The sequence below is a fragment of the Esox lucius genome, chromosome 12 (genome assembly GCF_011004845.1).
Source record: "Esox lucius isolate fEsoLuc1 chromosome 12, fEsoLuc1.pri, whole genome shotgun sequence".
NCBI classification, from domain to species: domain Eukaryota; kingdom Metazoa; phylum Chordata; class Actinopteri; order Esociformes; family Esocidae; genus Esox; species Esox lucius.
In genome coordinates this window covers 32,858,445-32,871,150 of record NC_047580.1, presented here as the reverse complement: position 1 = coordinate 32,871,150, position 12,706 = coordinate 32,858,445, and the positions used below count along the sequence as shown (strand labels likewise).

The following is a 12,706-nucleotide window of genomic DNA, read 5'->3' as shown; positions in this document are numbered from 1 at the left end:
AGCCAGTGTGGGCTCTAGCCTTTTGGGGGCCTTAAGCAACATTTTGTTTGGGGCCCCCTCTCCCCAATTGGTCGGGGGCTCACTATCGGTCAGGGGCCTAAGCAACCGCTAATAATATTAATTATTATTATTATTTTATTTGGCAGACTTTCTGAGCACTGAAGGACACCTTACATAGTAAAGATAGCTTTCACACAAACAGGAAAAAAGACTACAACCTGGTATGGGTTGTAGTACAGTGGAGTGTTAAAAAAACATGTAAAATAAAATAAAAATGGAACTACAGATGAATGTGTGGCGGAAGCAAATTCCCCAGCCTTGGTGCTGAGCAGGTTAAAGCAGAAGCAACCAGAGTTGATAGGCGGAAATGGGGGGTGACAAGAAAACCAGCAGAGGCTGAGCAGAGGGAGGGAGCAAGAGGGGACATAGCCAGGCAGGAGGTCAGGGAGGTGAGTAGGTGCAGGATAATGCAGGGCTTTGTAGGTGAGGAGGTGGGTCTTACATTATATTTGGTAGAGCACAGGAAGCCAGTGAAGACTGATATGAATGGGTGTGATGTGTTCAGATGATTTTGTGCAAGTGAGGATTCTGGGCCCTGAGTTCTGGACCAGTTGGAGTCTCTTGGTGAGTTTTTGGGGAACACCAGTGAGTAGAGTGTTTCAGTAATCGAGTCAAGAAGTGACAAGGGCATGTATGAGTGTTTCAGTAATTGAGTCGAGAAGTGACTAGGGCATGTATGAGTGTTTCAGTAATCGAGTGGAGAAGTGACAAGGCATGTATGAGTACCATAGGTCCTGCGTAGGTCTTCAGGGCCAGTACCTCTTGTTTCGGGACATCTCCAATAGTAGAATTTGTTCTCAGACTTCTCCTTTTTGTAATTGTTGAACTTCTTGATTTACATTTCCTTGATTTCCGTAGAAAGTTTGTTTTGGAGCTCTTTATTCGTTTTCATAATTTCCATAAATATGCTTTCATTATTGACAGCTAGTTGTAGAGTTACACGTTTCTCTTCAATAAGTGTATCAATTTCTTTCGAGTCCTTTTTTAACTGGTCGACAATTAGTGTCATTAAATCAACATTTGTTCAGGATGGCGCACCAGCGATCACAGAATTCCTTTGTGCGCTGGCCCAATGATGGTTCTTTTTGCCACCTGAGCCCTCTTGGAATAATTCCTTGGCGTACGTAATCACTGAGGGTAACAATGTGTAAGCGGGTTCTCGTCTGACGCTAAGATAAGTTCAATAACTCATTAGACAGATCAGAATGACCGGAGGGAGTATTCAAAACAGTCCTTTAGAGTTCCTGGACCAGTTTCAGGACAGGAAAGATCTTTATGCATCATGTTAGAGCTTCAGTAGGGTGCAGTTTACTGGATAGAGTAATATACAGGATAAAGGTAGAAGAAACGCACACGTTACTTTTGAAGACAAATAATTACCATAGATCATTTCAAAATGTATCTAAGAACGAAAAACAAGCTTTGCTTGATCTACAGTCTGATCAGACAGTCCTTACCCAACCTGCTGATAAGCGAGGCTCAATTGTACTCATGGATAGGACAGATTACGTTAATGAGTCACAGACAACTGTTTGATTGCACATTTTATAAGAAACTCAAAAGTTATCCTACTGTCCAGTTTCAAGAAACCATTGTCAGTGTTTTAGATGGGTTTCTTAGCATTGGCCATATCACTAAGTACGAATATGAATTTTTGGCTATCCAATACCCTTATATTTTGCACATATTTAGCGTAAAATCCATAAGAATGCAACAAAACCACCAGGACGCCATATTGTAGCAGGCATTGATGCGGTAACCACACCATTATCCACCTTTGTCGATTATTTTATTAGACCTATTGCTGAACAGCTACTCTCCTTTGTTAAGGATACTGGCAGCATGATTACTGTAATTTAATCTCTCGATCCCCTTCCCGAGAACACGTTATTGGTCACGTTTGATGTTGAGTCACTCTACACTAATATTTGACATGTTGGTGGAATTAATGGAAAATTTTCTCTCGCAACGCGACCCTCTTTTACGACCTTCGAGTGCATTTAATGTAACCCTGGCCGAGATAGTGCTCACACACAAGTTTTTCATGTTCCAAAATGATTTTTTTATTCAGACATGTTAATTTGTCTGTGGGCTACATGGAAGAACGATTCATTTTAAATCCCTTAAAAAATCTCTTTCTGTCTAATATCATTATGTGGTTATATCGATAATATCTTCGTGTTGTGGAAAGGTGATGTTGAAACGTCAAAGGCGTTCCATGCCTTCCTAAACTCATACTCTACTGATCTGAGATTTACCATGCAGTTTAACACAAGACAAATTCGTTTTCTTGATCTTTTAATTATTTTTGAGGACAATATACTATTTACTGATCTCTATACGAAACCCACTGATCGTAATAGTTTACTAAGTGCAGACAGCTATCATCCTCTTCAACTGAAAAACAGCTTGCCATACAGCCAATTATGTCACATTAAACGAATTTGTAAACATAATTCTGACTTTGACAAAAACATGACTCAAATGCAAGGTAAATTTAAAGAAAGAGGGTACAGCAACAACCAAATTAGTAGGGGGGTGGAGAAAATACAAAAGAAACCTAGGACTGATCTCTTTCTAAGACAGCCTCATAAAAAGAAACATTCTTGTGTCTTAACCACACGCTACTCCAAATGCTCTGAACGAATTAAGCAAATTGTTTCCGAAACACTGGCACATCCTCAAATCAGATACCACTATTAGTAAGGTGTTTCAGGACCCTCCCCTGGTTGTATTTTCTTGTGGTCGAAACCTCAGAAATTAGTACACTCTGATTTACCTTCTCTAACTAACCAAGGTCAACGACTGTTGGCTCCTTTACCTGATGGTAACTACAAATGCAATGCCTGCGCTCAATGTAATGGAACCTTTAAGTGTACATCTTTTAAACATCCCCAAACAGGAAAACCTATCCCTATAAAAGGTGTAATCACGTGCGCTACTAAGGCTGTCATTTATTTGTTAACGTGTCCCTGTGGTAAGCACTACGTGGGCAAAACAAAAAGAGAATTAAAGGTTCGTATCTCAGAACATCGTAGCACCATTAGGTGTAAAAACACGACGTACCCTGTTGCTGCTCATTTCATTGAGATGAATCAATCTATTGCATCTCTCCGCTATACAGGCATTGAACATGAGACAACCTCGACAATTTATTGTTAAAAAGTGAGGAGGCTTGGATCTTTAATTGAAAGACCCTTACTCCATTAGGTCTTAATATTGATTATGATCTTAAACCATTTCTTTGACTTGTGTATTCATTTTTAACATGGTTTGCTCTGGATTATTGATCAAACTTAGTGCCATTGTGGCCTTTGGTGTATTCCTGTTTGTATATATCTATTCTTTATTTTGTTTCCCTATCCAATTTTGACACACTACTCCTTTATTGTCCAATTAGATAATCTCTCTGATTGACATATTACAAGCACCTGTGTGTGTCCCACAATACCCTATAAAAGCATGTGATTTGCAGGGGTTTTCATTGTACCCTGATGAAGACAGCCTGTCTGTTCAAAACGGTGGTCTTATTATTCTTTTTGTAATTTTTATTTTATATGTATATGCATTTGAGTTTAGAGTGTGCTGCTTTTCATTCATTTTGTTTCCATTTGGTACCCTTTAGCCAGCACCTCGTCAACTAAGGTGTGCGTTTCTTCTACCTTTAAAATGAATCATCGTCATTGAATACACAGTGATTTATTGGACAGACATGATATAATAGTACAATTACAAACACTGTTTTGAGCCTTTAAATGGGACATTTTTCATTGTATATTTCTGGATTAATGAAATACCCATTTACTCTTTTTCTCTAAAAGTGTGTAACTTGTCATTTCCTCATGAAATGATCTTTGCTCAACTGTCGTAAACTTTTCACTAAATCTTTTTAACTAGAGTTTAAACGTTTTATTGATTGGCAGACGAAGGTCAGGCGGCAAGGTTTGTAATTTAACTTTTGTGGGGAGTTTCATATATTAATTGGTATTTTTCCCATTTAGATCAGATCTTTTAAATGAGTCCAGTCTCGGATGTACAGCTGCTCTGATGACGGACTTTACTCTGAAACACATTGTCGCTATTGTCAGTTGGACTTTAAAAGACTCCACCTGTAAGATGTAGGCAGATGCTGGGAAGGTGAAAGAGCTTCCATTGAGAGTAAAGGTCACCGGGGCAAGTTGGAGACGTTGTTGCAGTTCAAAGTGGTCTAGAAAAGGAACAAGTTACACCATGTGATTGTTCTGCTGGAGAACAATGGGAGATGAGTGTGACAAAACAAAGAACCCAACAGGCATGTCTGTCCCAACAAGCAAAGACAGAAAACAAAGATAATAAAATCGGACAGTTGGGGTAAAAGTTTATCAAGCAGGTCCCCACAAGGAAAAAGGTTATTTTGACTCTGCGCCTGTGTCCTTCCACAACCACAATTGTGACATGTATGTTATATGATTCACTACTGCATCTGAATCCATTGGTGTCCCCTGGGGAAACTCGAAATAATCCTCCCGTGAGTCTGGGTCCTTAAGATATGTAAAACCGTCCAAGTCGAGGATTGTCCGAATAGGTAATCGTGCTGTTTTTTTGTAATGTGTTATGGAAATTCTTGAACAAATGTACATTTGAGAAATTACTGTCTTTCTATTACCTGGTATGTAACACTGGCATTTGGTTGTGAACAAAGGGAATTTGTGCTATTGATTTAGGTCCGCTGTGCAGCAACTTACCACACCCCTTTTAACTGTAATAAATACTGACTGTTCATGTATCTTCCTCAGAGGATTATTTTGTACGCTTTTGACGCGTCTCTCTACTTGCAAATAAACTGCTAATTGTGCCAAGAGAATTTTGTCTTACCTTGCTCCTTTAAGAGTTCCGATTGATGGAATTACCATCACATATGCTTGTCTTGTTGTGCTGTATGATCATAAATACAGTAAATCTGTCTGTGTTTATATACTACTTTCTATTGTTCTGTAATATAAGTCTGTTTGTCAAATATACAGTACTGTGCAAAAGCTATTTCTCTAAAAAGTAACTCTACTTTTTCAGAACATACAATGTATAACATTGCAGTACACAGAAACATTAATACAATGAAAACTAACAAAAACATCATGTGTTTTTTAAACAAATGTGTTTTTTTGTGGTTCCTCTTAGAACTGAATAATTTTGCTTAGGGAAATTGTGTAATTCTTTCAATTATTCTTGTGGTAAATATGAATTTTCCCGGATTTTCCATTGCTCTCCTTTTGGCTTTCTCTGTGTTTTCTGTTTTCAACTTCCTCATCTTTACGACATTAGTTCTAACCATCTCACAAGATATCAATTACCTCAAGACATTATTCTTCGTTTGTATTATGTATTTTCACGTTTATTTTCATTTTAATGTTATATAGTGTTTTTCAAGCAAATAGACCTCTAATACCAAGACAAAAAGCTTTACCCACTTTTCAGATGGCCCTTAGACTTTTGCACAGTACTGTAAGTATTGATATTTGTCAAAAATAACACTTTGCCCCGGTCTCTGCTGGTTTTAATGTGTAGCTTATTGCAAATTTGATAGCTTGTCTTTCTATATCAGTCCTATTGTCTTTTACATGACTTTGCTACTGATGCAAAATGTCCTGGTCCTCTGATTAGTCTGTGGATTCTTCATTCTATCTAGAATATTTCAGGTACCCCAGTTGATGTCAAGGTTAAAATCAGGGTTAGGTTAAGGTTTGAGTTAGTTTAAGGTAAGAATTAGGATAAGTGTTAGGTGTAAGGTTTGGCGATTTGATCCCCACAAGGATAAAAAAGAAAAGCAGGTCTACTCACATCTCCATTCTGGTCTGTTGTGGCTCCAATCAAGTTGTTTATATTGTTGATGTCACTGTCTGGCCCAACAATCAGAGAGGTTCCAGTGTCCACGATCGCCTGGCAGCCACCAGTACAAGCCGCAACTTTGCTGTTCATTGTAACACTGTAATGACAACTACTTTGAGTATTGAAATGTGTAGAATGGGACATGTTTTGAAGGGACGCATGGAAAAGAAATACAAAAAAAAGAAAAAAGGGCCACATCACATACCTATAATCTAAGGTCTGACAAATCAAAAATGTTGAGACCTACAGTTCCTTTTGTCAAGGCTGGACATGCATTAAGACCTCTCCAGCTCACTTTCTTTCATCCAACACTGGTAAATGTGGTGTGGAAAGAGTTGCTTAAACTGGATCCCCACATCTGCTGGCCTGGATGATACGAAACATCATTTTTTGAGATTGTTTGTTTCAAATATCGAAGCCCATATAATCTGCCTCTTAAATCTCTAATTACAATCTGCTGTCATCTCACAGGATTGGGATGCTGCTGTCATTGTTCCTTGAGGCCTTTCTGAATCTTGCCATGTCCGTCTAAAGTGTTTTGATGCCTGGTCAACAAACAGTCAAACAGCCATCTGGTCTCATATTTTTCTGTCTAAGGTTCCGCCAGGCTTCAGAGCCATGGGGACATCACCAAATCTCTAAGGCTACAAAAACTACACATCAGCATATGACAAAAAGACATATTGAATGACTTTTTAACTGATTTGGCTAAAGCGTTTGACTGTCAAACATTGCATTTATATCAAAACTCCACAACCTAGGGATGTAAGAAGATTGTCTAGCTTGTATTGAAAAATGGCTGACCATAATGATGGCGGTATCCATAGATGGGCACAATTATAAAAGTTAATTTCATTAACCGTTAGTCTTTTCTCCACAAAATGTACATGAATGATCATTAATCAGTTAAATTCTTAAAAATGTAAGGGAAGTTAGTGATAAACGTAATGTACATTTTTATTATATAAAAAACTGCTCTGAACTGTACATGCTAGAAGCTTGCGTTTTTTCCCACAGGATTCCTGACTTCCTGACTAAGTCAAATGACATTACATTGGTTCTTTTCCATAAAGGTGAGGCAACGTAAAATGATGTTGAAGTTACAACATTTTTGGAAGGTCTCACCCCAGCATAACAATGAATTGCCAATCCATCTCACTGATACTAGAGAGACGTACTTTGTTGGCCAATCACAGACGATGTTTACCACACACAAGTGTTGTTTTTCACTCTTGACCTTGAGATTAGCACGCAATCTTACTGCAGTTTTTACTATGAAAATAACATCTAGATATTCAGCACAGCAAGCATTGGATTTGGTCTCCTTCCCCGCTCTGGGCTGAAGCAAAAAGAACCCACGGGATGATTTCTCTGGTGTTTTAGTTAAGGGCCATCATACTCTTGATCTCAATGTGTGGCTTTAAAGAAAATGACAAAGCTGGTGCTGGCAGCATATATTTAGCTATGGATTTCATTACATCATTAAATTATGACAGTGATTCACAATCAATATGTTCTAAGGAGATGTTTGACCTTTAACTGCTGAAATAAGTACAATTAAGCTTGGATATAATTTGCTTTTCAAAAGAACCACTAAATATAAGCAGTTGGGTCCGGTGGAAATAAGTGCCGTCACCTGTCTTCACCTCTGACTGAGGAACAGTCAAGAACAAAATAAAGAACAAAAGAGAAAAGGCCTGCTATGTCATGACCTCAACGACCATTTGGTTTTACCTCATAAAACGTACAATGTGTTAATTTCATGAAAACAAGTCTGAAGTGTAAATTCAACATTGTTCCGAAACCTATTTACTTTTGGTAGATAGCCGTTCCACATAACCGTATATCGCACTTTCACAATCTTAATCTGAGATATCGACTGTGTTCTGAACTCCAGCATATTACCTGTGTAGTGCGCTACTTCTGACCCGAGCCCTGAACTGCTCTACACCTGAGATACCGTGCCAGTCAAGGACGCGATACTCCCGTGCTACTGTATGATAACAGAGGGCATGTCATGGTCAATGACCGCCGGGTGAGTGGGTTCTGGTGTCCAGCGTAACTGTATATAAAGCCTTGCCTCTCCAGCTCTAACTTCACCAATAACCAAGAACCAGACGGAGTCATGATGAAGTGGGCTGTAGTCCTGTGTGCCCTGGTGGCCATCTCTGAGTGCAATGTCAAGTAAGTACCGGCAGACTGTTCTTTCACTCCTATTTGCGTTACAATATTTTTTTTATCTGCATGTGCAATCTGCCAAACGACCAAAGTGTAAATGCATTTCCAGGATCTCTCTGATCAAGGGGAAGACGGCCAGAGAGACCCTGATGGAGAAGGGTTTGTGGGAGGAGGTCAGCAAGAAGTACCCATACAACCCCATGGCCAAGTTCCTTCAGACCGGAGACGAGGGAATGACCAATGATGCCGACGTAAGCCGGAGACTGACGCTTAGCCTAGCCATTTGAGTGTAGGGCCGGTGACCACAAATCCCAGACGCAACAAGGTGAAAGATCTGTTACGTATCCACGAGCCAGGCACTTCACCCTACCTTGCTTTGGATGAGCGTCTCCGTCTGCTTAGTGACTAAGATATGTAGATGCATGAAGTTTATTAACTGTAGTTTATTAACTTGGGTACGATACCAGGCTGGTCCCCAATGGGAGCGATTGATAAAGTGTACTATGGACATAATGCACAACTGTCAATTCATACTGAATTGCTCACCTTGTGTAATCCTCTCTCGGCAGATGTCCTACTATGGTGTGATCTCCATTGGAACTCCTCCCCAGTCCTTCAAGGTCATCTTTGATACTGGCTCCTCCAACCTGTGGGTGCCCTCTGTTTACTGCTCCAGCCAAGCCTGCCGTGAGTACACACTGTGTGGTCAGAGAAGTCTCTGAAACCTTATTTAGGTATAAAACATGTTGAAAAGAGTCTGGTTTCTTTTGACATAGAAGAACTATGTCAGTGTTTAAGCGTCACAACTTTGTCTGATTGAATAAAACAAAGTAGCTAGCAAGATTGAGATCACAGCAGCCATTAACTACCTCAACTAAAACTGGAACTGCAAATGTTTTGCCTAAAAATTTTGACTTTGAATTTGATATCTGGCATGTCTACCTGTTGTTGTGAGTCGCAGAAAAAAGTAGCGTGGTTCAAGGCTAGAGCTAGTCAATGGAAAACATTGGTATCACACAATAAAACATATTCTTTATTTTATTTACCATCGCAATGTGTGTTGGCAAAATAACTGCTATAATTAACTGATAAACAATGAATGATCCAATTCCGGTGACTCTTTTACCCAAGTGTAACTTCGATAAAAAAAGGAAGGTTTGATATCTATAAAAGGTTAGCATGCCATCTTGTGTCAGTTAGTAGCTCCACACTGGCCCTGTGATCTAACCTTCATGCCATCTTGTGTCAGTTAGTAGCTCCACACTGGCCCTGTGATCTAACCTCCATTCCACGGGCTTTGCAATTAATCTCAGGGGACACAAAGTAGACTCCTCATGGACCTGTTGGTTCAGTGGCCAATCAGCCTGATTGTGTTTTACAGAGAACCATGTCAAATTCAACCCTTCACAGTCCAGCACCTTCAAGTGGGCCAACCAGCCTCTGTCTATTCAGTATGGAACCGGCAGCATGACTGGAAGGCTGGGCTATGACACCGTTTCGGTACGTTCATGTCAGTTGAACGCGTTATTCTGGTCCTGTGTTTTCCGGTAGCTGATGTGGGCTGCATGTGTGTTTTCAGGTGGGAGGCTTGTCTGTGAACCAGCAGATCTTTGGTATCAGTCAGACAGAAGCTACGTTCATGAGCTACATGGTTGCTGACGGCATCCTGGGACTGGCTTTCCCCAGCATTGCGGCTTCTGGGGCCACACCTGTCTTCGACAACATGATGAGCCAGGGCCTGGTGTCCCAGAACCTGTTCTCAGTCTACCTCAGCAGGTACCCTGGACTACTGAGTTAATAGTCGTGAAACTGACATAGTGTTTTTAAAATGAAATGGCTGTGTTGGCAATTTAAGCAGTTACCTTATGGTCTCTTCTCTTCCTCCACAAACAGCAACTCTGCTGAGGGCAGCGTGGTGTCCTTTGGTGACATCGAGAGTAGCTACTACACTGGACAGATCACCTGGATCCCCTTGACCTCTGAGACCTACTGGCAGATCAGCATGGACAGGTACAGTTGCAAATCTCTGGGGTGTTGTAGGGTCTCTCACACTCACTGGAATACCTAGAATGTACATGGCTGCTTCCGTGTTGAAGTTAATGGCAGAACCAACTTTATTTTCTAAGTTTGATGATAATATTGAAAAACCTTCCTCACAAAGAGACCTCAGAATGAAAACACAACACATGTATGAGAGGGAAATATACTGTACATAATATACAACTTATGAACACAAAGCCAGTACTCAGACTCTCCTGATATTGATCATTACAGTGTTACCATCAATGGCAACGTTGTGGCCTGCAACGGTGGTTGCCAGGCGATTATTGACACTGGCACCTCCCAGATCGTCGGGCCAAACAGTGACATCAGCAACATAAATTCCATGGTCGGGGCCACACCTAACCAGTATGGACAGGTGAGTCCAACCACACACACACACATTGATTACACTTAAACAATATATTTTTCTAATCCTGAACCTAACCCTGATCTTAGTAAATTAAGCATAACTTTGATAACCAAGGTTTGAGTCTAAACTTAACCTGACTAATTAAACTTAATCACAAGCCCATTTGTAACTGTTGCCCTAAACAAATCCCTTTTTTCAAAATGAAGACTTGAAGAATGTCCCAATTTGAATCCTTCTTTTAACCTATTATCGTTTGGGGACGTTTTTGTCCCTGTTGATATTTTAAAACATGAAACACACACACACACACTTGTTTTTTTTCACAATTACACCTTGTTTAACCACACAATAACGTGTAACGTGTTCTACATTACTTCTCTCCTAGAACTCAGTGAACTGCGGCAACCTTGCCAGCACACCTGAGATTACATTCACACTCAACGGAAATGCCTTCACTCTGCCTGCTACCGCCTACACCACCCAGGTAGAGCCCAGTAACAAACATGCCGTTAAAATCTCTCTGACCCTGTCTGAACGTTGCTGGTGGTGTGTTTAGTCTGTCAGTCTAACTGGTTAGCTCTATGTTGGGCTATTAGTTGTTCTGGTAGATTTGCACAGGTGAAAGAATGAATCAGGGCTCGAGGCTTCTTCATGGAAGGTCTCCAAATGTTACAATCACAGTCAGTGTTAGTTTGAGCTCCTCAACCAGACCACGTGTATACCTGAAACCCATTTATTTTAGTTACTGGAGCAAAAGGTCTAATATCTCTCATGAAAAGGCACCAGCGTAATACAAATAGGTAAAGACATTTCTGATTTTCTCTCTCTCTCTCTCTACAGAGCTCTTATGGCTGCGTTACAGGTTTTGGTAATGGCGGCTCTGACCAGCTCTGGATCCTTGGAGATGTTTTCATTAGACAGTATTATTCCATCTTTGACCGACAGAACAACAGAGTTGGTCTGGCCCAGGCTGTCTAAGAGATCCACTGATAAGACCCTTTCTAGAGATTAACTAGATGTCCATTTAGACCCCAGACATCTTAAATCCCAAAGCCCTTAAGGAAATCATGATATGTTATAATTGGAGAAATGCAAAATTCATGTGAAATTTTAAAAGCCAAATAATATAACAATATAAATGGATTTATTCCTAATACATTTACATATCTCTGTCACAGATTAAGATCCATTTTAGAAACATGTCATAATGTGCAGCCAATATTTTTCATATGAATCAACATTAGAACAAATTGTGACACGTTGATTGTGAAATGTTCCGCTGCTACTGATGAATAAAATCTATAACTAGCAATGTCTGTGTACGGAATTTGATTATGTTTCATTCTCTTTCCCTGAGGAAAAGTATGTTTATGTTGAACCCCTGAATCTGATGTAAGAAATGGGGAAAACTGAAGGGAATTCCCAAGGGGCAGGTATAACCATAACAGAAATATTCCTCTGTAAACCTATAGACTAGACCAGGACTGGACATATGTATTTCCATCAGGGCACCATGTTAGGTCCTGTCCCAATATCCACACTGCACCCTGAGGTCTTCCGCGAAGATGTTAAGAGCAGAATTGGGACCGTTCTTTCTTCTCCATTGCTTGTCGCCGCGGTCGCCACTCATCCCGGTTGTGCTACCTGCACCAAAACAACCGTTTTGCTTCCCCATTGGTTAGCGGTTCGAAACGTCACGACACTACAGGGATTCTGGGTAATAGCCTATAGCAATGTCTGGTCTGATGCACACTTGTGGAAGGGGTTCATTAAGTGTGCAAGAGGACCCCCTACGGTCTTTCACCCCACTAGCGAGAACACAGAATTGAGGGGCGCAAGGGTGCAAATGCAGACTTTGGGACAGGACCTGACACATGTAGTATTATTTTTGAAAGCCGGGTTCGATTCCCAGTTATTACCTTCATATATCGTTGTGCTGAAAACACTGGCAACACTGCATTTGCTCGTCAGTTTTTAATATCAAGCATTGGGTCCAGCATATTTTATAAATGTTTAACTCTGGCGTTTCTCTCGTAGAGATGTAGCATTCAGATGTATGATCACCAGGTGATGAATGAAGCCCAAAGCTTTGTTTCATCCCATGCGTTTTCTCGAAGCGGACTGCAGATGTCCATCTCCACTGACAGGCACTGGGGCTGTCCTCCATGCCAAGTCATTTACAAGTGCTTC

General features: G+C 40.4%; 1 protein-coding gene across 1 annotated transcript; it reads left to right on the top strand.

The window, feature by feature from the left end:
• Positions 1-531: 531 nt before the first annotated feature.
• Positions 532-11,828, top strand: LOC114840494 (pepsin A). The gene is made up of 10 exons (XM_029124191.2): positions 532-624; positions 8,000-8,109; positions 8,213-8,354; positions 8,673-8,790; positions 9,485-9,603; positions 9,683-9,879; positions 9,997-10,113; positions 10,378-10,522; positions 10,902-11,000; positions 11,357-11,828. Exons 1-10 carry the CDS (start codon positions 547-549, stop codon positions 11,492-11,494), a joined length of 1,263 nt encoding a protein of 420 aa, XP_028980024.2. The 5' UTR covers positions 532-546; the 3' UTR covers positions 11,495-11,828.
• Positions 11,829-12,706: the final 878 nt, after the last annotated feature.

What these genes read in the sequence shown, in the direction of transcription:
- LOC114840494 (XM_029124191.2), top strand. Translation starts at nt 547, where the DNA reads ATGGGTGTGATGTGTTCAGATGATTTTGTGCAAGTGAGGATTCTGGGC. An exon ending in GAATGACCAATGATGCCGAC is followed by an intron (nt 8,355 to 8,672) that starts GTAAGCCGGAGA and finishes CTCTCTCGGCAG; the next exon opens with ATGTCCTACTATGGTGTGAT. An exon ending in TGGGCTATGACACCGTTTCG is followed by an intron (nt 9,604 to 9,682) that starts GTACGTTCATGT and finishes GTGTGTTTTCAG; the next exon opens with GTGGGAGGCTTGTCTGTGAA.